The sequence below is a fragment of the Triturus cristatus genome, chromosome 3_2, assembly GCF_964204655.1.
Source record: "Triturus cristatus chromosome 3_2, aTriCri1.1, whole genome shotgun sequence".
Classification (NCBI taxonomy): domain Eukaryota; kingdom Metazoa; phylum Chordata; class Amphibia; order Caudata; family Salamandridae; genus Triturus; species Triturus cristatus.
In genome coordinates, this window is record NC_140584.1 from 997,898,702 (window position 1) to 997,924,443 (window position 25,742).

The 25,742-nt window shown below is 46.1% G+C and overlaps 1 protein-coding gene across 1 annotated transcript in view; it reads left to right on the forward strand.

Annotated features, from left to right (window-relative positions):
• Positions 1 to 22,996, forward strand: part of TMEM120A (transmembrane protein 120A) — a 148,324-nt gene extending 125,328 nt beyond the window's left edge. The window contains exons 10-12 of the mRNA XM_085649615.1: positions 13,572 to 13,636; positions 14,885 to 14,953; positions 22,651 to 22,996. Of these exons, the coding sequence (XP_085505741.1) occupies positions 13,572 to 13,636; positions 14,885 to 14,953; positions 22,651 to 22,764 (248 nt within the window). The 3' untranslated portion in view covers positions 22,765 to 22,996. The remainder of the gene's footprint in view (positions 1 to 13,571; positions 13,637 to 14,884; positions 14,954 to 22,650) is intronic.
• Positions 22,997 to 25,742: the final 2,746 nt, after the last annotated feature.

Here is a 25,742-nt window from a genome sequence, read left to right on the forward strand (position 1 = left end):
TACCTGGTTGCTCCAGACGTGCCCTGACTCTCCATCGCTTGGGGGGTCCCTAGGACCTTGCTGGTCCGCACCAAAGCATCTTTTCTCTTCCTGCGTGGGTTGCTGTTGCCAAGGCTTGTTGGGTTCAGTTCGTGCTCCGACACCGCAGCATTCGACATCCTTCGTGGGACAGCTTGAATCCAGCTCCTGGTCGTCGTCGACGCCTCCTGATCCTCATGGCTGCAGAGTCAAGCTTCATCTCTTCGCACCTGAAGCACCCGACATCGGTGGGCATTCGTCTTTCGTGCCCTTGGTCACTGGCAAGTGACCCATACTCTGTTCCCTCTGCTTTCAGGTTCTTCTGATCTTTGATCCAGGCTTGGATTACACCGGACACTTTTCTTCGTCCCGGCAGCAGCACTTTGCAGCAGGTCGCCATTGAAATCAACGACGATTCCCGACACCATTTGACACCTATGCACCCGGCTTCCCTGGGTGAGGTAACTCGAGTACTCCGTTGCTCCCGTGGGTGTTGGCCCTAGAACCCCCTAAGTCTAAAGGGGTTTGCTTAAAGTCCTCTCCTAAGTGTCCTAAACCTTTAAATTTCCGACCGCGACATTCCCATAGAATAATACGGGCTCGCGGCTGTGTTCTCACACTGCACACGTCCCCCGTGGGTCTCCTGTGTCACTACCTTGGGTGGTTCCTTGGGGTCCCAGCGATTCTAAGTGCTCTAGGCACTGTGTCTAGTCAAGTCGTGGTTCTTATACAACTTTCTTAATATATGGTTTGGTCTCCCCCTGGGACCCATTGTATATTGTGCTATTTACTGTCGTTTTAGAACTGTATTATTGTGTATCTTGGACTCTAATCTCATTAAGAGATTAGTAGTGAGTGTTTAGAAATAAATGCATATATTTTATATATCCTGTGTGTGGTTCTCCTTTCATTTATTAATTCAAGAGGTTATAATCTGGTAAACCAAGCTGCTTTACACTCCTTCAAGACTTAGCCTGAAGGCTGCTCTCCATAGCTACCACTAGGATAGCTTTCAATAAAGGTTGTCTTTAAACCTATTCATCAATAAGGGTTGTTGGGACTGGTAAAGGTGCCCACTATAACTAGTGTCTAACAAGACTGGATCTGGCTCTGATCAGCAAGGCCGAGTTGCTAAGCAAAACAACAAAGAAATTGCCTGTACTGATCCTTATTCTACAATTAACTTCATATAAACGACAGGAAACAAATTACTGTCACCCTTCTCAGAAATAATTCAAAACAATGTATTTGAATTTTTTTATCTCTTATCAAACATTCATTTTTTGTATAACAAATAATTGCATAATTTTCAACAATGAACCATGAAAAATGACTTTGGAGCCAACAATAAATGACTTTAAGTGAGTACATAAATAATCGTCGACATAGAAAAAAACTTGCATGAAAGACACAAGACAACAAAACATATATATACACTCTAGCAGAATTTTTTGTTTAAACGTTTTCAATAGGGTTAAACATTCAAAGAGAAACCCAACAAAACAGTGTGAGATTATTAAACAAAGAAATTCCTGCACTGTACCAATTAAAGGACGTTATTTTCACCATTCAATACAACAGGCAGAAAATATCTTAGTATTAAACACGCTTGTTTTACAAACAAACAAGCAGAAGATCAAACAACAAGTGGAAGGTCAACGCGTTTCGAACCCAATTGGTCATTAGCTGGGGGTTCTCTTCAGGACCATTCACTAAAAATACCATAATAAATAAAAAACCTTTTAGACGCGTGTTTGGATGTAAGCTCTTGAATCAACTAAACTTATAGCTGCGTTAGCCCTCTTACACCTGAGTGACTAGTAGACAGCATATACCAGGCCAACTTCTCACAATTTGTATAATGGACCTGTGTTCAGTGTTTTTTAAATATGCTGTCTTGCATGTTCTGTTGTATTACCAGATACAGGAAACCCCAATTTGCGATTTGGTAACCTGTTACCGAATCGTAAAATGGGTTTGCGATTCGGTATTTGGAAGGGGCGTGTTTAGGGCGTCCCTTCCAAATACCGAATCCTAACGGTATTTATGAATGTTTTGTGACCGTAAATGCGGTCGCAAAACATTAGCATATTCCCACCTACTTCAAGTAGGTGGTAACCTATTCACAAATGGGAAGGGGTCCCAGAGGGGACCCCTTCCCATTTGTGAATGGTTGTAAAAGCATTTTTAAGAGCAGGCAGTGGTCCCACGGACAGACTTTTTGTAAGGGAAAACGGGCTGCTTTACAAAAAAAAATAGATTGCTTTACTTAAAAGCAATCACCGACATGGTGGTCTGCTGACCTCAGCAGGCCACCATCCCCGTGACTTTTGCGATTCCTAGGGGGTCGCTAATTGCGATCTACCTCATTAATTTTAATGAGGTAGAGCGATTTGCTTCCCCCTAGGAATTGCAATCCAAAACTCTTTGCGTTTCATGCATTGTAAATTGCTAATACCTAATTGCGATTCACAGGAATTCGCAATTAAGTATTCGCAATTTACATTTTGATGCATGTAGCCCAAAGAGAATTACTCAATTCTCAAGGTACAAGCTCAGCTACTTATTTTCCATGGATATGAATACAAGGCCAATCCATGTATAATTTACAAGGAAAATAGAGTGTTATTCGTGTTGGTGTGATTTTTTGTGCGGTTCCCTGTGTGAAGTTCCAAGTATTTTTCACTTGAACTTCATTCAAAACTATGAAAAATATACAAAGGTCACAAAGTTATACCCAGGATGTTTTTTTTTACCTGAAAAGCATAACTTTTGTGAGCATTATATGCAGGTGCACTTTGTGTTGAGTGGCTTGCAAGGCAAAGCTAAGAAAGATGTGCATTTACTTGCAACATATTTGTGAGTTACCATTGCCTTCGAACACTTCCAAGAGTTCAGTCCCATGAGTGCCTAAGTGTGGGAAATGTGGCCTACTCTGCAAATTTAGGCTAGGCCAATAATCGGAAACTATGCAAACATTTATTAGTGTAATACAGAATGTGTACACTGAGGTCACCGAAAGTGTGATTTACTAGAAATGTAAATAGTTGCTAGTTCATAGGAGAAGTTTCCTACAAGGTTCATCTAGATGTGTTGTGCAGGACCTTAAAACGGTTACTCAGATCGTAGATAAATAACAAGTGGTTAATTTGAGCAGGTGGTCAGCACCGGCACCTAATTCTTAGCACCAGTGCTTATCTTACCAGTTAAGTACACAATCTCCTTTGGAAGGCACGTGATTTTCCACTGAATCACAGGATATTGAGCCACCTCGAGACTCAAACCCCGTTCCCCAGCTCCAAAATCAGCAGCTCCTGCCATTAGGACAAGTCCTCTACGGAATAATAAGTGCTGGGGCTCTAGTCAGGAGGCAGTTCGCACAAGCACATTTCTCCTGTTGGAGCTGCCTCCTTAGGAGAGCCCCAGCACTTCTTATTTTACAAATTAACCACTTTCAATAACTGTGCGAAAAAGTGATTTAGCTGTCCACTATGAGAATAGACTGTAGAGTTAAAGCATAGAGTAGAGCTGTCCACTATGAGAATAGACTGTAGAGTTAAAGCATAGAGTAGAGCTGTCCACTAGGAGAATAGACTGTAGAGTTAAAGCATAGAGTAGAGCTGTCCACTATGAGAATAGACTGTAGAGTTAAAGCATAGTACTTAACATAATTAGAAGTGTGTAATATGTAGTGTTTTACCAGCACCTTCAGATGAGAAATAATGTCAGAAGTTAGTAGTGGTTTTGAAAGTATTTTAGAACCCCTTCCGGCACACTTGAAGTACCTGATTTAGATGGAAAATTCATGGTGTGGGTGGAACAGACCGCATGAGCCTGTGGTTCTGAGAACTACAGGTCTGGCCCAGAACCTTGACGTGGATCCCCATTCTGTGTGGGACATGTTTATAGGACTGGAAACAATAGCTGAAACCTTTCACTGTTCGCCTTCCAGAAATTCTCAAATACCAGATACTCTCAAGGTATTGCATGTGATCTAACTGTTACATCATTGTTCTTCAGCAGAAGGAGACTAGGGGGCTTGTAGTACGAAATACATTTATATTTCAAAATTGGGATAGTTAAGATATAGCAATTTCTAAATCACACACTACTATGTACTGAGATCACCGACAGATAGTAATATCTTAATAATTACTGTCGCTTAATACCGATTTTCAATTTGATATGGATTACAAAATTGCAAATCTTTAATTGCATAATGCAAATGTTGCAGTGGTGGCAAATGATGACATCCTTGACTAGGAAATGCCGCTGAATAATTCGTTTAGAGCATGGGAGAGAAGCACACATTTCCATGCCTTCTATTGAACTTTTGACCAGCAAAATAATGTCAGGCTAGCGGCCATAGGAGGAAGTTGTGAGGAACATGAATAGAAAACTTGGTAACAAAAAACTTGAGGAAGATTGAGTATCTGAAATGGTAAATTATTTAAAAAGACCTCACTCATAATTCAAGTGACCACTAAAAAATTATTTGGAGGCATATTCAGAAAAGAAGTAAAGCTGGGAGGGGCACCAACAGGAGAGTGGAGCAGAGCACTGGTATGACCTAAGGGCAAGGAAAACAGAACAATTGCTAAAAGGACGCCAAAGTCGGCAGCACCAAGGGGGGGAGCAGTGAAGCATCACTATCTGCACTGGATCAAGTAATAGAATCCACTTCACAGCAAGAGGCCGCATCAGAAGGTTCAGCAGGTTACACTTCAACTCCCAACCGTAAACCAAGTTAAATTAAAACTTTAATTTTTCAATTTACAAAATCATATATATGTATATTTGGAAAACAAATATTTAAAGTAAGTTTTATATTTTTTAAAGAAAGTAATGGCAATTTATGTTGGATGTTAAATACAGCACAACCAATGGCATAATTTTAAAGGTAGTCCTAATACACTGTTTCTTCTTTTATTTGTAATACGGATACTATACACGGCACCTAAATACCTAAAAAGGTCAAATAAAAAATTATGTTTGTATGTAGAAAAAAACAACCATATTTAAAATGTTAAAATAAAGAACAGAAATTGTAGAGTTAGCCTTATCGTTTGAAATGTTAAACATAATATCTGAAAGAGACAAGTTAGTGATGGATTCCTTACCTTAGAATATTTCCAGGCGTCAGACTGGATCCGGAAAGTTTTGCGAGCAGTACCCCTGCGCGTGAGTAGGTGGCGTCGTGCGGCTCCACGTCCGTCGCTGGCGTCGTATGCGCCGAGATGACGTCATGGAGACTACTTAGGCGCCACCCAAGCGCGCTAACGTCAGTTTTTTGTTTTTCTGCGCCAGCAAGTGCAGATCCGGTTAGAGCACGTACCTTAGTCACTTTTTGACTACCCTTTTGAGACTTTTGTCTCCTTTTCTCCTTGGTGCACGTAGGGATGCCTGGGTTTAAGTCTTGTGGGGCCTGCCGCCGCAATATGTCGGTGGCAGACTCCCACAATGTTTGCCTCTACTGCCTGGAGATCGACCACGACTCCCGGTCCTGCCGGGACTCTCGGGCCATGGCCCCAAAGACATTGAGGGAGCGGTGCAGGAAGCTGCTGGAGGTCCGGCACTCGTTCCAGCGCCGTTCCAGGTCCAGGAACCGTTCCCAGGAACGTTCGCGGGGCCGCAGTCGTCGCTCCTCGGGCTCCAAGTCTTCGCCCTCGGATTCGGGTAAGAGACGACACAAAAAGAAGTCGAAGAAGCAAGTTCGCCACAATGGGTGCCGTTTGTCCCACCCTTGCCCCGTTCCAGGACCATTTTGTTCCTACCTGGGACCCGCATTGGGACGCGGCGCCGGCTCGACCCCGGACGGCGCCGTTCCCAACGCCGTATGTTCCTTCTCCAGCTCTGCTGCCGCAGTCTGTTCCCCATGCGCCAGAGGTGGAGGATGACTGGGAGGGGTCCGAGGACCCTCTTGCCCATCAGTGTGACTCCGAGCAGGACTGGGTGGACGACTTGCAGGATGCCGGTGACCTCGATGTCTCCTGAGAGCCTGGTCATCCAAGCCTCGATGTCACAGAGTGCCTTTCCCACGGCTCCGACGGATAAGAACTCTAAGAAGCTGGAGCAGTTCGGTAAGCGGTTGTTCTCTTTGGCCAGCTTGGGGCTACGGTCAGTGAACACCGTCTGGTTATTGGGCCGCTATTCCCACGCCGTGTGGGGTACTGTTGCACAGGTGTTGCCTTAGTGTCCTGAGGAGACCCACGCTGTGCTGTCTCAAGCTGTTGCAGAGGGTAAGGATGCGGCTAAGTTCGCCATTCGGTGTGGTTTGGACACCGTGAACTCACTGGGTAGGGCGATTTCTACGACTGTGGCGCTTCGTCGCCACGCCTGGTTGCGATCTACCGGGTTCTCGCCCGATGTCCAAAGCTCGCTCATGGACATGCCCTTTGATGGCACTCGCCTGTTTGGCGATAAGACCGACAGTGCACTGGAGCGTTTTAAGGACTCACGAGCCACTGCCAAGTCCTTGAGTCTTTCCGCAAAGAGCCCGGCCACTCCTGGTTTTCGCTCCTTTCGTGGCCACAGCAGAGGCGCCCAGGCGCGTTCATTCAGCAAGCCTATGCAGCCTCAGCGCGGCCCTGGCTTCCGCGGGGGCGGGTCTGGGAATCAGCGTGGGGGTCAGTCGACCTCCGCCCCTGCTGCTTCTACCTCCAAACCTTCCTAATCCGAGCTTTGTGGAGCACCCCACGCCGGTGGGTGGCAGGGTCTGCCACCACCTCCCCCACTGGCGCAATATCACCTCGGACAAGTGGGTGTTGCAGATCATCGGCAGGGGTTACTCCCTTCCCTTTCAGTCCTCCCTCCAGCCATGCCACCTCGGTGCCACCGCATGTCGGGGGATCACTTGGTACTTCTCCAGCAGGAAGTCACGGCCCTCTTGGCCAAGGGGGCCATCGAGTTCGTTCCTGGGCCGGAAGTAGGGAGTGGTTGTTATTCCCACTACTTTCTGGTCCCCAAGAAGGACAAAGAGGGCCTGCGCCCCATCTTGAACCTCTGGAACGTCAATCGCTTCCTCCGGAAGGAGTTCAAAATGCTGACTCTGGCTCAGGTCCTGGCTGTCCTTGACCCTGGAGACTGGATGGTAGCGTTGGACTTGCAGGACACATATTTTCACATCCCTGTCCTGCCGGCCCACCGGCGTTACCTGCGGTTCACGGTAGGCTAGGAGCATTTTCAGTTTGCCGTGCTCCCCTTCGGCCTTACCAGCGCACCTCGGGTGTTGACGAAGGTGATGGCGGTGGTCGCAGCTCACCTCTGCAGGTCAGGGGTGTCAGTCTTCCCTTACCTCGACCACTGGTTGTTGAAGGCGGGCTCGCCCCAGGCAGTCGTCAACCACCTTCAGACTACGGCCGACCTCCTGCATTGGCTGGGGTTCTCCATCAATGTGCTAAAGTCGCACCTGAGTCCCTCTCTGAAGCTCCCCTTCATCGGAGCGGTTCTGGATTTGACGCTGTTTCGGGTTTATCCTCCCGAGCAGCGAGTCCGGGATATTCAGGCTATGATTCCGATCTTTCAGCCTTTGTCCCGGGTTTCAGTCAGGATGACCCTCCGGCTTCTAGGCCTGATGGCCTCCTGCATCCTGCTGGTGTCACATGCCAGTTGGCATATGCGGGCTCTGCAGTGGGACCTGAAGTTCCAGTGGGCGCAGCCTCAGGACAACCTGTCCGATCATGTCCAGATCTCAGAGGCCACTGCACGACAATTGCAGTGGTGCAATTAGTTCCATGGCAGATCCCTCTCCCTTCCCCAACCGGAGCACACAGTGGTGACGGATGTGTCCCTCCTGGGGTGGGGTGGCCACTTGGGAGAGGCGGAGATCAGAGGCCTCTGGTCTCCGGCGGAGTCCCGGCTCCATATCAATCTTTTGGAGCTTCGGGCGATCCGACTTGCACTGAAGGCATTCCTTCCCTCTGTCCAGGGAAGTGTGGTGCAGGTGTTCACGAACAACACCACCGCCATGTGGTATCGCAACAAACAGGGCGGTTTGGGGTCCTGGACCCTATGTCAGGAGGCTCTGAGCCTCTGGCAATGGCTGGAACAGCAAGGCATCACCTTGGTGGTTCAACACCTGGCAGGTTCTCTGAACGCCAGGGCGGACGAACTCAGCCGCCGTTGCTTGATGGATCGGACGTGGTGCAAGGTCTCTTTCGGCAGTGGGGAGAGCCTTGGTTAGATCTATTCGCCTCCGAAGAGAACACGCAATGTCATCAGCTCTGCACGTTGGAATTTCCAAGGCGGCACTCGCTCGGCGATGCATTTCGTTCCGAGTAGGGTTGCGGTCTGTTGTACGCCATTCCGCCTATACCACTTCTGCCCAGAGTGTTGAAGAAGGTTCGGCGTGACTGGGCCCAAGTCATCCTTGTGGCTCCGGATTGGGCACAAAGATACTGGTATCCCGAGATACTCAGCATGGCGATCGACAACCCCCCCCCCCCCCCCCCTCCCCTCCGATCCGACTGCCTCTTCGGGAGGATCTTCTGTCGCAGCAGCAGGGAACGGTCCTCCACCCGAACCTGTCCAGCCTCCACCTCCATGTGTGGAGATTGAGCGGCGACAGTTGACAGTATTCGATCTTCCTCCCGAAGTCTGTGATGTCATTCTGGCAGCCAGGCGTCCCTCTACTAAGACGGTATACGCCTGCCGGTGGAACAAGTTTGTGGCATGGTGCACAGAAAAGTCTGTGGATCCCCTTTCTGCCCCTCTTTCTGAGGTCTTTCTGTTCCTACTGTCCTTCGCCCAGCAGGGCTCTGCTCTGGGCACTATCAAAGGTTATCTTTCGCCCATCTCCGCATTTTTGAGGCTTCAAGATCAGCCTTCTCTCTTTAAGTCCCCGGTTGTTAACCGTTTCCTGAAAGGCATTACGCACACGTTTCCACCCATGCCGTTCATAATGCCTCAATGGGACTTAAATCTTGTCTTGACATATCTGATGTGCGCTCCCTTCGAGCCCCTTCATACCTGTCCTTTGCATCTTCTCACTCTCAAGACGGCTTTCCTGGTAGCTATCACCTCTGCCAGAAGAGTGAGTGAGTTCCAGGCTCTTTCTTCCAAACCTCCTTTCCGTTCTGTTCATCCGGACAAGGTGGTTTTAAGGACCCGTCCTTCTTTTTTGCCAAAGGTTGTCTCGCCCTTCCACATCGGGCAGACCATCACTTTGCCCACCTTCTTTCCGCCTACGCATCCTTCGAAAGAGGAAGAGATGCACCACCGTCTGGACCCAAAACGTGCGCTCTCGATATACTTGCAGCACGCACCACAGTTCCGGGTGAATGACCAGCTCTTTGTTGGCTACATGGGTGCCAAAAGAGGTCGGGCTGTGCACAAGCAGACCATCTCTCGGTGGGTCGTTCTCTGTATCAAGGCCTGTTACTCGTTGGTTAAGAAGGAGCCTCCTGTGAGGCTGCGTGCCTATTCTACCAGGGCAACGGCAGCCACTACTGCCTTGGGGCGCGGCGTCCCCTTTCAGGATATTTGTCAGGCAGCTACGTGGGCCTCGATGCACACGTTTACCAAGCATTACTGCCTTGACAGTCCGGTCCGGAGAGACGGCTTTGGCCGTTCTGTTCTCCGTGACTTTCTGGTGTAATCTTTTTTTTTTTTTTTTTTTTAAAGAAACCTTTATTACACAGTAAAAATACATACAAGGGCCTACAACCACCAAGGCCGGCCGCTACAGAGCCCGAGGGCCCGCAATGCAACGCCACACATTCAAATGAACCAGGGGCGAAGCTCCCGGTAGTTCGTGAGCACATGCAACAGGCCGTGGCCATAGGCCAAGAGCAATCGGAAAAAACAGTTTCATTTTCTATTAAATACAACACACACTCAAGGCAATGAGAGTCCGAAATAGCAGCGTGCGCTTCCCAGGACGGGGGACAACGTACAATATCCGAAGCAATTCTTGACAGGAAGTGGCAGTAGGGGGCAATGGGAAGACAAAGCATGGAACACACCTTACACAATCCCGCTGAACGTGTGGCTAGGGGCACAAAGCAATATCAACCTCTAACGGCCGAGGCGGGGCGCAGATATGGCCACGATATGAATTCCATGGACCCCATACCTTAGTCCATTTCCCAGGCTTGCCTCTCGCCACATACACCGTCTTTTCCCTAAACATACACCAGTCCATATTCTCCTTCCATACCGCGATCGTGGGCGGCCTCGGGGAGCCCCACAGCTGTGCAATGTTACGCTTCGCCACCATGTACCCCAAAGTCACCCACTGCGTCTGTGCCACATTATAGTCATTCGGTTCCCAGACATTCAACAAACACCTCCTAGCCTCTGGCAACAGAGCAACGTGCGTGACCTCCTCCATTACGGCGTGGATACCGTTCCAAAATCGCACAACCTCCGAACATTCCCATAGGATATGAAGAAAGGTACCCGACAGGCCACAACCACGCTTACACATTCCATCCCTCGAGTAACCCATACGTAGCAAACCGGGCCCCGTGACATACACTCTATGGAGGATCTTCAGCTGTACGAATCGTAAGCGGGCCGGGATCGCCACCTCTTTCGGGGAGGCCACCGCCGATACCCAGTCCTCATCGTCCAGTTCCAAGCCGTCGCCCGTCCATGCCTCCCGCAGACGGATCAGCAAGTCCGCGCGATCATTAATAAGTTTTTTGTAGATCAGAGAAATAGTGCTGTCGGGCACATAGCCATCCAACACTCTATCCTCCAGCGGGGAGTATTCGGGGATGGCAGCAACGTCCGGAAAGACCGAACACAGCGCGTGGTAGACCTGTGCATACCGGAAGTACTCTCTATCATTTAATTTGTATTCCGTTTTAAGCATTTCAAACGTTTTGAAAGACCCCTTCGCCCAAAGATCACCCACCTTACATATACCAATCATATCCCATTTCTCAAAGCCTTTCGTTTTCCACAAACAACCCAGCCGCCGGGAGGCATACAACGGCGTCGCCCGAGTCAAGCGATCCCTCCACCCTTCTGGTGTAATCTTGATCGCAGACCCACCACTGGGGTTGGTATTGCTGGGGTATCTATTCTAAGGTAAGGAATCTATCACTAACGTGTCTCTTTCTGATGCACAAGTTACTACTTGTGTAACGATATATCTGTAAGAGACATTAATTAGTGATAGATTCCTTACCGCCCCACCTATCCTCCACGTTCTGAGAACTGATTTCTAGGGTTAAGGTCATCCCATTCAGGGCCCTAGTTTACTGGCACCAGTGGTCAGTTTCTTGCATGGCTCTGCGTTCCTGGCGCGGAAAGTCGTGTACAGAACTGACGTCAGCGCGCATGGGTGGCGCCTAAGTACTCTCCGTGACGTCATCTCGGTGCATACGATGCCAGCGATGGACGCGGAGCCGCACAACGCCACCTACTGACGTGTAGGGGTACTGCTAGTAAAACTTTCCGGATCCGGTCTGACGCCTGGGGATATTCTAAGGTAAGGAATCTATCACTAACTAATGTCTCTTACAGAAATATCGTTACACAAGTAACTTGTGCTTTATCTTCAAACAACATAATATCAATTGCTATATGATGTGGCTCCGTGCCCTGACAGAGGGAGAACCTTCAGAGCTGGAAGATCTTCCTACATCTGAAACGCCAGCATTACATAATGGAAAAAAATGGAACTGTTGTTGTCTATTCCCATATCCCCAATTTCTCCTTCTACTGTAACACTTATTGTTAACACACAGCATCGCAAACTAATGCATACAGGTCAAGAGATCAGTGTTTAGGCACGCAGGCTTGGTCCTCTAAGCAAGTTGCTCATGATATTTTAGGGGAAATGGCAGTTGCATAAGAATTCTATGCTTTTAGAGAAACCTATGTTAATGATGCAACAAAAATAATATAGCTGCATACGTGAGTTAAGGAATTTGACAAACCGGATCGTGTGTGTGTGTGTGTGTGTGTGTGTGTGTGTGTGTGTGTGTGTGTACACACACACGTAGGTTGCTACTGTATTCTAGCATTTATTACTATGACTGGAGATCCTACGATGCAGAAGATAAGGTTATACACTTGTGGTCCTGTTTCTGAATCGTAGGTATCTTCATTGAAGTCGTAAACCGCCTCCCCGGCTTTTACACTCTATAGACCCTCAGAGAATCACCTAGCCATAAAAAAGAAATGGATTTGAGAGCCAAACTGCCAGTACAAGGCATTGTGGCTCTAAAAAGACTCAGTCTTCGTTTTCTTTTAGCCGCACCTGCATGTTGGCCTGTCTGACTACTTTTTTACTTCATGTACATTCTGTGAACAAATGATTTTGCATTACAGATGCTGCAAAGTAGTCCTCTTTTAATATTCTATTGCCTTTTTTATGCACATTCAGAAAACAAAATAGAGCTCTGATAGGCTTGATAGGCTTTTGTTGTAAATTTCTATTATTACACCCATGGACAGACTCTAATGCTGCTGTTTTCCATGGAAGAAAACTACGTAAAATGGAGTTCTGGGGTTTGTGAAACACGGCAGAGAATATTCTAGTATTTGATTTCAGTGAAGATAGTGACAATGTAGAAACAGGAACACCTGTATGTAACATTTTCTCATTGATCAACACCGGAATTATATCAAAGTACCAGAATCCTGTCAATGCCAATTTGATATGGGTTTCAAATCGAGAATCTTAACATACATATTTCAAATGTTGCAGCAGTAGCAAATGATGATATCATAGACCCTGGAAATGTCCCTACACAATTTAGAGCATGGAGACAAGCAGACCTTTCTTTGTCTTCTGTTGAACCTTTGAAAGGCAACAGAATGCCAAGCCAGGAACCATAGGAGAAAGATGTGAGGAGAATGAAAAGAAAACGTGACCAAGAACATGTCATTTCGGTGGAAGAATATGCGGCTGAAAATGGTAAATTATTTAGAAAGATTACAACTCCAGAGAGCACTGAAAAAATGATCCGGAGGCGTAATCAGGAGACTAGTAAAGCCATGGGCGACACCAACAGGAGTGTGGAGGAGATAAAGTGTTGGTATGACCTAAGGTCCAGGACAAAAGAAAAAACTGCAAATCATCAAATAACATAGTATCAATATAATGTGTCCTTGGAGAGAGCCACCTAGCCAGATAACACAGGCACTGAGAGAGGAAGAACCTCAGCGGTGGAATACCTTGTTACACCTAAAACACTAATATTACACTGCGGAAGGAATGGAACTGTTGTTGTCCATTCCTTCACAACCACTTTCTGGTTCTACTGTAACACGTATTATTAACACACAAACTAAAGCCAGACATCAGTGTTTATGCATACAGGCCAGATCCTCTCAGCAAGTTGTTCATGATTTATTGTGGCAAATGCCAATTGCCACTCCTACAGCACAACAATTCTATCCTTTAGAGAATTTTATATTAATGATACAATGAAAATACTATAGGGTCACTTGTGAGTAGAGGAGGGTGGAAATCATGTCTTAAATATATTTATTTGTGCTTACCCTGGTTTGTGGTCTGGGAGAAAGTTAATGTGTGTCAACCACAACTTCTTATTCCCCATTGTGCCAGCACAAACATCTGTTCTCTCTCGTTGCAGAGGGCTTCCAGTCCTGGATGTGGCGGGGACTGACATTCCTGCTCCCCTTCCTCTTCTTTGGACAGGTGAGTGAGCAACTGATCTTTCCATTCATTCTCCCTCCACTTGACTCGGCAGGAGTGGATATCCCTTTGTTAAGCACAGACTCCTTCGGTACTGAAAGCAGCGTTGCTATTTACCAGTTGTCGGGGTCTGTGGAAATAGAACATTTCAACACCACACAAGCGCTGACATCCAGAGGTTTTTGTTTTTGCTGCATGAATGTTGGACGCAGTTGTATGGCCTGTGTCTTGTGTGGTCTCAAGCACTATTGCCACTGCAGTATACGGATGGATCGTCCTAATAAACCTTTTCAGCTGGTGCACTAATGTGATAATAACGAGGTAGAGAAAAAAATACGATTCACGTGGAATTCTAGGTTACAGAGTATCCGGCACAAATGGCACCTCAGAGGTTATCACGTTAAAATAAAGTCAAAGAAATGAAAGGGGCTGATGAGCGTCCCTCCAATGTGAAACGCGCTCCCAAAAAGTGGTTTATTGGCGTGAAGCCGCATTTGAGAATGGATCAAATGCTACTAGAAGCCCATTTTGTAGCCACTAACCGAAAGCATCTGGGTAGCAAGTGCTGGAGCAAATGGGGACCGTCCAGGAGTGTACCCACCTAAAGGTCCTGTAATCTATTGGAAAGTCAACATGAAATGCCTGGGGGATTCTGGGAAATATACTTGTGGGAACGTGGTGCACACATTCAAGGGGATTCAGAAACGACGTTAGTAGATGTTGCCGATTCACAAAGGGCCTCCACACACGTGCAGTTGTGGCGGGGTGCAAATTTGTGGCGGGGCCGCCACAATGGGTAACTGCAGTACAGAGGTCCCATCACAAGAGCGGGACACCAGCCACGACTGCGGGGCCTCAGCCAGGACTGCGGGGCCTTCGCCACTAGGGTGTAGACTCCCCCACCACTGCGGGGCCTCCGCCACTAGGGTGTAGTCTTCCCCACCGCTGCGGGGCCTGCGCCACCGCTGCAGGGCCTCCGCCACCACTGCAGGCCCTCCACCACGAGTGCAGAGGCCCTTTGTGAATCTGGCCCTAAGTGAACAACTTGCCGCTGGATATCCTGGGATGCAGAGTCTTTGGAAAGTCTGGAATGGAGTTAGTGTTGCTGATAGTTTAAATATGAGAACATGCAGGCAGAGGGCTTTTAAGATATGTGATTGTAGCACCCATGTCATGTCCTCATCACTGTCCACACGTGGAAGCTCTGGATCCTGCCGATTACTTCAAACTACCTGTTTCTCTCTTCCGCAGTTCTGGCAGCTGTACAACGCGATCACCCTCTTCCAACTGGCCAAACACAAGGAGTGCAAAGAATGGCAGGTGAGTGGCTGAGCTGTAACCAGAAGAAGTCTTGGGGCGCCTGTTAAAGTTTAACTGTTGGCACGTGTGATGCTAAAATACAAGTGCTGCTGGTTTTAGCTTCGTGGTGCAGGGAGGGACTCATCTTGGTTCTCAGCCATTTACACTATACGTCTTTTAGTTGTACAAATACCGATGAAAAGGGAGCCTTCCAAATCTTTTGAACTGAGATAATTCCATTTGAGACAGTCCACTGTTTTATTGTGACCTGGTTAGTTTAAGCGGCGTTTGTGACTTACCTGGGCTGGGCTTGCTGGAGTAAATTTCCTATTGAAGAAGAGATAATCTTGTCATGGATGAGGTACCCAGGAGTTGTGATTTTACTCTCTGATCTACCTCAGTCACACTGTCCTTTCTGCTCTGTCCAATGGGATTGAATGTACAGTTTTATTGTGGAATCTGTCTTTGGTGTTTACTGCTAATTCTGTCTGAGGAGTGTATGTTCATAGCAGTTGAAAGGGGTCTGTCCCCGGGCCAGCTCTACTTCCACCACAGGTGACTTGACGTTCTTGATGCCTATGGGGGAGTTTGGATGAAGCCAAACATTTTCAGCAGCGCCCATGCCACTGGAGATCTTGCGCCTATTATTCTGTTCAAGATATGAGCTGGACTTCGGTTTTCTCACCTCAAGGGGCTCCAGATATGGGGATTTTGGGGGCAATCTGTAGGACCTTACCTTGGGCATTGCCTCAATATTCAGGGGCAGGGTTCAGAGGTGTGTGGGAGAGCCCTACTTCCCTTAGTCACATGGCATGCACGCTCTCTCCCTGCTGCCCTCAATCCATGTTACTTTACTGCCAACCAAAGCTCAGCAAACACAGCTGTGAAGTTCTGTAGCAGCTGGCATTGGTCTTATATGGCACAAGTAGCCTTCGCCCTATAAGAGCAACATTAAGTAGTGGGTCTTTTGACACTGTAATGGCTTGAGACACTTCCCTATTAAACCTTAAAAAATTGTCTTACCATAAGACATAATCCAAGATCTAACCATGTACACAGACATATGCACAGCTGATTGTGTAGCACGAAGCAGAGTGATATCAAGTTGAGAAAATATACAGATTAAATCGAACAATAAAATCTCGCAATTAATCAAGTTCACCGTGCTGTCTTTGTTTTCATACCTAAACTAGCGAACCCCTATTATTGCAACAATCGATTTACGTAATCCTGTAGAATTTGTCCAGGCCATGCCAGTAATAAAAGAAATGTTCGCTTTGTAAATTTATTGTGAAAAGTACTTGATTACAGCTTTTTGTGGCACCTCAAACCTCTCTTTACACCACACTAGCACACTGTGGTTAATCTTCTCTCTTGGCACAACTTCTGCAGAAGTGTTGAGGTACCAATGTGGCACACATAAATATCTGAGTGCAGGCGCCTGCATGCTCTAACTACCTCTAGGATTGGCAGCTCTCAACAACTAAACAGTCAAACATGGAGTCCAGCATTCTTTGAGCAAGCGCTCCTGACGCGTATGCAATAATGTTTGAAAGGGATGTTGTACAGGGAGTGGGAGGGATTGTATTTTAACCTTCCTGTAAAGCATGTGTGGGTGGGTGCGGGCTTGAATATCAGATAGGTTTCCCGCAGCAGGGCGTTGACAGGTCCATGGTCAATAGAGTGTCTATAGGCCCATGGTTTCCCCAGACCTCAATTCCTAGGGGAACAGCCCTAACTGAATTGGTTCATCCCCTACTTAAAATTAGCTCCTGACCTCTTTGCAGTCCTTGACACTGGTACAGTGTAGTAGGTATATTGAGACATTCCATTCCAGCACTTTATACTGGTGCTCAGTTTATTGTTAGCGCTCCCACCCATGACAGATAAGGTAATTGTGGTGGGGTAGGTACAGTGAGATGCCTAAATCACACGCTTTGATCTGCAGTGTATTGCCGCTAGACCAATTAGAAAACCATGTTCCTGCATTCCTTAAGTTGTAGACCTGTTTTCACAATTCAAACTAAAATATTACATCACAGTGCTTTGTGAAAGGAAATCTTAGGGCTGGGACATAGCTTCCCTGACTACAAATGCTTAATTTTTGCCTTTCCACTCGCATAAAAAACTCAGGGGAAAAGGTGTCACATTGCAAACTGTGCATTCCCTACATAACACAATCACAGTGAGCAGTGCATCATTCAGGGCAAAAAAGCTAAGCCAATTTTGCCTGTAAATTGAATCACATTTAGAGACCCCCTGTTTAGCCTTAGACGTTCAAAGATTGTTTCTAACATGCATACCTTTACAAGCGTGAAACCTTAAGCAACGAGTCTTGACATGATCCACATATGCAGCATGTAAGGTGAAAACACACAAAAAACATTTTAGAAAACTTATTTGTTAATGAGTACACTGCACATTGAAGACAAGTTTGCCTTAGCAGAAACTGAACATGGATGGTGTTGGGGCGTTTGTGGTGTAGGAGATTCCTAGAACAGACAAGCAGAAGTTTCTGAGCTTTTAATAACACTAAGCTGTTGTAAGTGTTACTGAAGCCTCTAAGAAAACTTCAAAAGGCCTCCTTTGGGGAATTTGTAAATTTTAGCTGAGCTCCACGCAGCCTTTTTCAAGCAGTCCGAAAATATCTTTAAAGACCTGTTTCGGAGAAGTTTGTTCTTTGATAATGGTACAAATAGATTCTGAAGCATCTAGCAGACTTCTAAAGGAGTCATTTCCTGCGTGTATATGTGCAGCTGCTAACAAAGCATTCCACATATGTTTTTGAAAAAGTAACACTCGTTTGTCTGCATCATGGACAGATTAGTCACAACACCACAGAGCTGCCTCTGTCATCAAACACTGGTGTAATCTGCAATGTTTCACGCGTTCCCATAACATGTATACCAGTACCCAACCCTCACATGTATCTTGAAATCATAGCAGACACTACATCATATTCCTTTGAAGCACTTTTAGATAAAACAACTTTTTATATATTTCTGCATTTATTTAAGGTCAGCATAAATCTCATAAATATTAAGTGAACTTAGTATTCAAACAGGGAGACTCAAGCCAAAATGATTCCATCACCAATAGTAGATAAAAGCATATCAATGTCAAATATCACATTGTGTGCAAATCATTTAAATCTAATGGAGCAAGAAGTACATGGTAGTTGCAAGGTACGTCACTGAAATTGTAGACCCGCAAATCTGGAAGGCAATGAAAATCATTGGGTGGTGCATTTTGAATCTAAACATTAGCATCCACTGGGGTGGCAAGCTAAAAAAGCTTGAATAGGGTGCTCAAGATCATGGATGAGCAAGGCACATGCATAGTGAGTGAGACAGATGATCTAGATGCATATTTTTAAGTTGGAATAAGCTACTTCCCAGAACTTGTTGGTACCAAGGTAGCATCACATGCACTAGATTAACATCTTCATCTTCTCTGGAGTGCTGAAAAGAAGGCACGTAAGATGGCTCTGGCAGTTGGAGGAAACAATCCTCCATCTTCCTTGCCTTCCTGCTGACTTGGGGACCGTGGCGCCGGTGGAAATAAATATCTAGATTGTGCTGTGCCTTAGGTGCCCGTGGTGGACCACCTGGACACCTCCACCTCCACACTCCTCCGTCAGTGGCGACCTAGCCACGTCCGGGAGTGGACCATGCCGTCCCATATGCAGCGAGTTGCTTGGACAGGAGGTTGGTGTGCTGCGGACCGTGGCTCTGCCTCCTGGCCCCAGGGGGAAAGGCTTTGTCATGTGTGGCACGTGTCGCAGGGCATGGGACCTGCATGTGGGCTGACCCCCCCCCCCCCCCCTCACGGGGGGTCATCTTACAAGCCACCCCCATCCATTATTGAATGCCTTGTCCTGCCTTCTCCTGTGGATTGCGCTCTGCTGGGTTCTGTGGTTTCTCATGTGTGTAGAGGGGTAAGACTGGGGGCCCGTGTTGGCTGCCCCGGGGCACCCGGCGGAACTCAGGAGAGCTGGGACATGAGGCGGCAGTGTCATGCTGACTGGAAGCCCGTTTTCGGACTGTACTGGCCCCCATACTTTAGATTGAGGATTGATCCTGCAGGCTGGCCCGACCCTTGGACAGTAGAACTGTGCTGTGTGATCCGCTGGCAGCAGTGTGTTCCCGTAGGAGAGGGAAAGCATGACTGTGGGCCGCACTGGGACCCATAAAATAGAGTCCCTCGCACCCTGTTCTGGGGGAAGTGAGTCGGACTGTCTGCACCTCCTGGCAAATTTCAGCCGCCCCAGGTGACCAGTGGTGACTGCACCGGATTGGCTGTTGCCTGACACTTTCAGAGTCTCTGCGTGCCTCGTCTGATCCCCTGGGGGCATTAGAAGTGTACTATTGTGGTCACCAGAAGAATGTTTGGAAACTTTTGCACACTTTTGCTACAGACTTCAATTGAGACCTATTAGAAAAGTATCCAACCAACATTTCTATGGTGTTGAATAGAATTTTATTTTTGTCCCACTCGAGGCCCACAGAAAAAAAAAAAAATTAAAAAAAACACAACTAAACCCTATTCCTCATTGTGTTTTGGAACATTCTCAGCATAACGTCTCCAAAGCTCCATTGGAACCAACCTGCCTCAAATATCCAGCCTTAGTTTCTTGTCCCATGTCTACAATTTCAGCTGTGCCACACTCTGGGAGGATTTTTATTCTCAGAAAGTAATATCGTCCCTTTCTGTGTTGGGACTGAGAAGAATTTTAAATGTTTCTTCAAAAAAATTGACAAAGTCCCTTTCTAAAATGAGATATAGTAACTTTTTTTGGCTTTCAGACTATTACCCGAACGAATCTACTTCTTGTATCTGACACGGGCTCAATCATAGTCGACCTCAAATCATGTGTAGGTCCCAGTCTACCACGAACATTGACTGCCATTGTTACTCTGTGGTTCTGTAGCAGTCAGTATCCAGCTCGCCAGACATCCGGAGAACCACGACCTCCTGGACACCCCTCCCCCACTTCAGGAAAAACCACAGCACTGAGATAGCTCTAGTAGCAGCCACAGATAACATCCGAATGCTGCTAGACCAGGGAGAAGCAGTGGTCCTCATCCTTCTTGACCTTTCAGCAGCATTCAACACTGTTTCCCACCACACACTGATCAACAGGCTCTACTAGATTGGAATCCAAGGAGCAGCCCTCAAGTGGGTTGCATCATACCTCACAGGAAGAACGCAGAAAATAATCCTCCCTCTCTACTCCTCGCGCCCTAAGCACATCACCTGCGGTGTACCTCAAGGTTTATCCCTCAGCCCAACGCTCTTCAACATATACATGACCCCCTGGCCAACATCAACAAAAGCCATGGACTCAACATCATATCCTGCACTGACGACACCCAACTCATCCTCTCCCTTGACTAACAATCCCAGAACCATCAAAGACAAATTCCAAAGATGCATGAAAGATGTTGCCGACTGGATGAACAACAACTGCCTCAAACTCCACACCGACAAGACAGAAGTACTCCTCTTCAGGAAAGGCAAGGTCACACACTGGAACAATGAATGGTCGCTTCTGGGACTGGACCCTACTCCGGTACCCACCGAACACACCCTCAGCCTCCGGATCATCCTTGACAACCAGCTATTCAGGAAGAAGAAAGTCAGTGCTGTCCCCACCACCTGCTTCCTCACACTACGCATGCTCAGTAAGGTTTTCAGATAGCTCCCAACCAACACCAGGCGAACTGTCAAACAAGCTCTCGTCACCAGCAGACTCAACTACAGTAACACCCTCTATGTAGGAATAACTGCCCAACTCATGAGGAAACTCCAGACAATCTAGAACACAGTGGACAGGCTTATCCTCGACCTCTCCAGACGTACGTACATAACCCCTCACCTCCGGAAACTACAATGGCTACCAGTCAGTAAGAGATGCCAGTATAACCTACTCACCCGCACATACAAGGTATTACACAAGAAAGGACCAGCTTACCTCAGCCAACGCATGACCTTTCACCAGCCCACCAGGAAACTCAAATCCAGATCTCTCTCTCTAGCTGCCATCCATCGCATCCGCCGCACCAACATTGGAAGATGCTTGTTCTCCTATTTGGTGGCCCAGACCTGGCACGATCTCCCCCCTACACTTCAGAGCCTTGCCACCGCTCCAGCAGTTCAGAAGGGAGCTCAAAACTTGGATGTTTCAACAAATAGGCGCATCATCCGATAGTGCCTCGAGACCCTCACAGGTGAGACAGCCACGATTGACAAATCCTGATTGAATATTTTTTGCTATTTTCACTTAAATCTTTCTTTTAAAATCATAGCTCCGATACCCTTTTTATTTTATTTTGGTGCCAATTGGCTTAATAAAATGTTTCCTATTTTTATAAATTGGAGTGGGATTTTTATTGTGGTGTGTCTGACTTTTCATATGTTCCTTTAGTTCTGAATGCTTTACAGATTTTCTCTCAAGTTAAGCCTGTCTGCTCTGTACCACAACTACCACGGGTTGAGTTAAGGTTTAAATTATTGAAACCTCTGACTGGGCCTTACTGGTTAGTGACTTTATTATTTGTGGTGGACTACCATTCACCAAAATGAATAATTCACTTTCTTATAGAAAGTATGATCTGGAGAGTCTTTTGAAGTATTGAAAGCGGAGATTGGCATGCTTTAAGGATCTGACCATACATGAGGTGGACGAAACAAATCATTCTTGTCCATTATTTTCCAGAAGGTTCATGGAACATGTGTCACAAGTTTTAAATAAGTCACCTAGGTGCTAATTCTGAAAATTAAGGCTTATCCCTTCCATATAATTGAAATCTAAAAATTGACCCAAAGAAATTCAAGGGCCACACATTTAATTTCAAATCCCTTTCTAAATTAATGATTTTTTTTTTTATCACGGTCGCTATTACTTTCTATCAGAATAACGTAAAGCCAAAAAGAGCCTCTAAGTTCCCAACTTTGCCTGCTTGGTGGGACGTTGACATAAACCTTCGAGGTGGCAACAGGCCAAGCAGCTGAACCAGCTCACTTCACCAAGATACCGTAGAGGTTAATTTTCAGACTGTTAAATATGCACTAACTAATCTCTCTACGTGCTTCAGTAGGGTCTCCTATTTCAGTTCTATTTAATAGCTCTGCCTCGTCCTGATTTTGTGCACCTATAAACAACAGACTCTAATCTCACCAAGTTATATGTATTCTTTATAGCGACACGATAACCAGCAGGACGGATTTTTACCCACTGGAGTTTTGTTATATTGAACTGCCTTTGTAATTAAAAAAAAGAAAAAAAACAGGAATATTGCAGTTTCAGATTGATTTTAATTTATATGGAATATGATGATTACCATTTATATATATTTTCTGATGAACTATGTTTTCATGTAGTGTATACCCTTTACTTTATTCCTTTATTTTAATTGGGCCACATAGTTATGAACATAATGCAATTGTGATCAAGAACCATTTGTAGGTTGAAAGGCGTCAATCTGCAGTCTTTCTTCTTGAAATATGCACATGGAGCCTGCTTTGGTGCTGGCCCTTCCTTTTTTTGGGGGGGGGCTTCCTTTTTGAGGGGGTGAGGGGAGGGTGTATGTGTGTCTGTCTGTCTGTGATGTTAAATAGGCATAAATATTGCTAATTGTTAATACCTGTACACAGTGATAATAGAAAGGAACTTGCCAAGTTATGTCTGACATCTGTTCTCCTCCTGCTCTCTCTAGGTGCTTATGTGTGGAATCCCTTTTCTTGTTCTTTTTCTTGGAAATTTTTTCACAACCCTCAGAGTTGTGCACCAGAAGTTCCAGACACAGCACAACGAGACCAAGGAGCTGTAAAAGCAAAGCAGACCTTTTGGATGTGATACGCCGCTATGTGCTGATATGGATGCCGCAGGGAGGCTGGACTTTACCAAAGCACTCCTTGTTTGCAATGGAGGAAGGTTTGGACACAGACCTGCTCCCACTGTAATCACTCCGCTGCTGTGCAGCCCCGTGTGTGCCAACCGGGCAGCCGCATATTTCCACAATAAAACAGTGCAAGAAAGAGCATTTCTCTAAAAAAAAGAAATTAAAAGTCTTATTTATAAAACACTATTTTATGGGTTCGCCATTCACAGCAGGAATAGGCTTTCACTGTGAATATTTGTTCGAAAAAGAGTTTCTATACTTTACGGTTTTGTTTCTAAACACAAGAAAATACAAAGCAGTGTATTCTACTGACTGTGCCTCTGACACATCGTTTTACACACCATGGGACATATTACATGCAATAGGATTAAAACTGTGATCCTTCATGTTAGTTGCACTGTAGCACTTGTTGAGGAACAAATAAGAGTATTTTGTGTGCACTGCTCATTCATTTGGCAGTAATTCTGCTCTGTACCATGGCAATTTTGGAGCAGAACGGTATTTCTCTATGTGCTGCCACGCTGTCACCCGCCTCTCAGAACGAGACTGCTCTACAGGGGTAACCGGGAGCCGCCTTAGGATCTACAGGGAGTGTTGGGAAAATCGGTAAGGGTTTGAGTAAACCAATGTTGTCAAGCTTTCTCCAGCACTCCCTAGGTTTCTATCTAAATGTATCTTCTCAGTGTATGTTCTGCAGGAAAAGGGACACTAGGACCAACTTTGTGCCACCATCACCACATTAATGTTCATAGTATTCATTGGCCCCCTTCAGATAATTCATGGCAGCTTTCAATATCCTAAGCAGAGTATTAACACCAGTGACCATTGCCCCAGGAAAGGATTGATGTCCGCAGTTATCGCATTCAAAATGGGATTAATGGCAGCGATCATTGTCCTCCGAAAAGGATATGTGACAGTAATCCTTGCCTCCCGCAAAGAGTTAATCGCCAGTGTTCCAGCAAGAGAACCTAGTTTGTTAGGTGTCTTTTCCAGAAGCCATATACTATGCAGGGCATAGGTGTGAATCCCAGTAGTGTACACAAAGTTAAACAATTGTAAAATGAATGCCGTCTTGGTGGGTCCCAGTGTATGCTGATATCAGCTCTAGCAATTTAGCTTTATATATAGTGTATGTTTGTTAAGAATATTTACATTTATCAGACTCATTATGTCAGTAGTAGTTACCAAAAAAGGGTTTATACAAATACTCAAACCCCATCACAGAATTTGTGCCAACATTTTGTATCTCAGTGTGTTTATTTTACACCTGTATTCATGTTCTTCTATATACCTATCATATGCTTTATACCTAATATCCTTATCGCGTGATCTTTGCCAGTTTTCAGTATCCCCTATATCCATATCACGTGATATGTCACTGTTCAGTATGCCTCTCTATTTCCTGATATTTATTCGAGGATTTCTGTCAGTATTCAATATCCCCATCAGAGGATTTATTTCAGTACCGTATCACCTTCAGAAAAAATTTATTTAGTATAAAGTTTCTTTATCAGAGGATCTTATCTTTTGTCACTTTTCAGTATGCTTGTCCGGGGAACAACACAAAAAGTATTGCATTCAATTCTGTACTCTTTCTTGAAAGTAGACAATTTTCCTTCTGACCATTCGAACTGTACTTTACAACTATGAATCATCCCCTCTAAATCTTTTATTACTATTTGTTTTATAATTGCTCTTACCTTTGCCGCGGAATATTGAGAGTGAATACATTTTGTCAACATTCTCAGTAACTTTTTGGGGCGAGAAAGACATTCCCACTCAGGAAGGCTTTAATAATGCTGTTTGAAGGAATAAAACGATGAAATGGTCTAACTGCCTATAGTTAGAGGCCGGTAAAAGTACCTGAATGAATGGGAGGAATGACTTCATATAGCAGCTGGCAATGACAACACAATATTGGCTGAGTAGCTCCAAGTCAACGATACAGCACAAAGCAATGTAATAGACTTGAGACCAAATGGGTAGAAGAATGAGCAGCTACCATACACAAGAAGACGCAACGGATTCATAGATGCATCCCAACTTACATAGCTCGGTATCGAAGTAGGAGCTAAAGTTCTGTCAGGTAGGCCATTGAATCAATATGTTGTTCAACTAATATCAAGAGAATTGGAACTTGCATAAATGAGCACAGATATTGAAGCTACCTAATAACACTAGAACAATATCTTCCTGAAGATTACATTAATCCCCTGGCATAATCAAAGCAAGAAGAATTTCACTTGCAAACCTTACCATCACTTACTGAAAATCATTATTCTGGATCAATCAATCAATCAATCATGGAATTTATATAGCGCACTACTCACCCGGAAGGGTCTCAAGGCGCTTGGGGGAGGGGGTCTGCTACTGCTCGAACAGCCAGGTCTTGAGCTGTTTCCTGAAGGCGAGGTGGTCCTGGGTCAGCCGCAGGTGGACGGGCAGGGAGTTCCATGTCTTGGCCGCCAGGTAGGAGAAGGATCTTCCTCCGGCGGTGGCTCTCTGGACGCGAGGGACGACGGCGAGGGCGAGATTCGCGGATCGTAGCTGGCGGGTGGGCGTGTAGAAGGTCAGGCGGTCGTTGAGGTATCTTGGGCCCAGGTCGTGGAGGGATTTGTGTGCGTGGGTGAGGAGTCTGAACGTGATCCTTTTGTTGACCGGGAGCCAGTGCAGGCCTCTCAGGTGGCTCGAGATGTGGCTGCGTCGTGGGACGTCCAGGATGAGTCGGGCGGAGGCGTTCTGGATACGCTGAAGTCTCTCCTGAAGTTGGCTGTTGTACCGGCGTAGAGGGTGTTTCCGTAGTCTAGTCTGCTGGTGACGAGGGCCTGGGTGACCGTCTTCCTGGTCTCGGACGGGATCCATCGGAAGATCTTGCGGAGCATGCGGAGGGTGTGGAAGCAAGATGA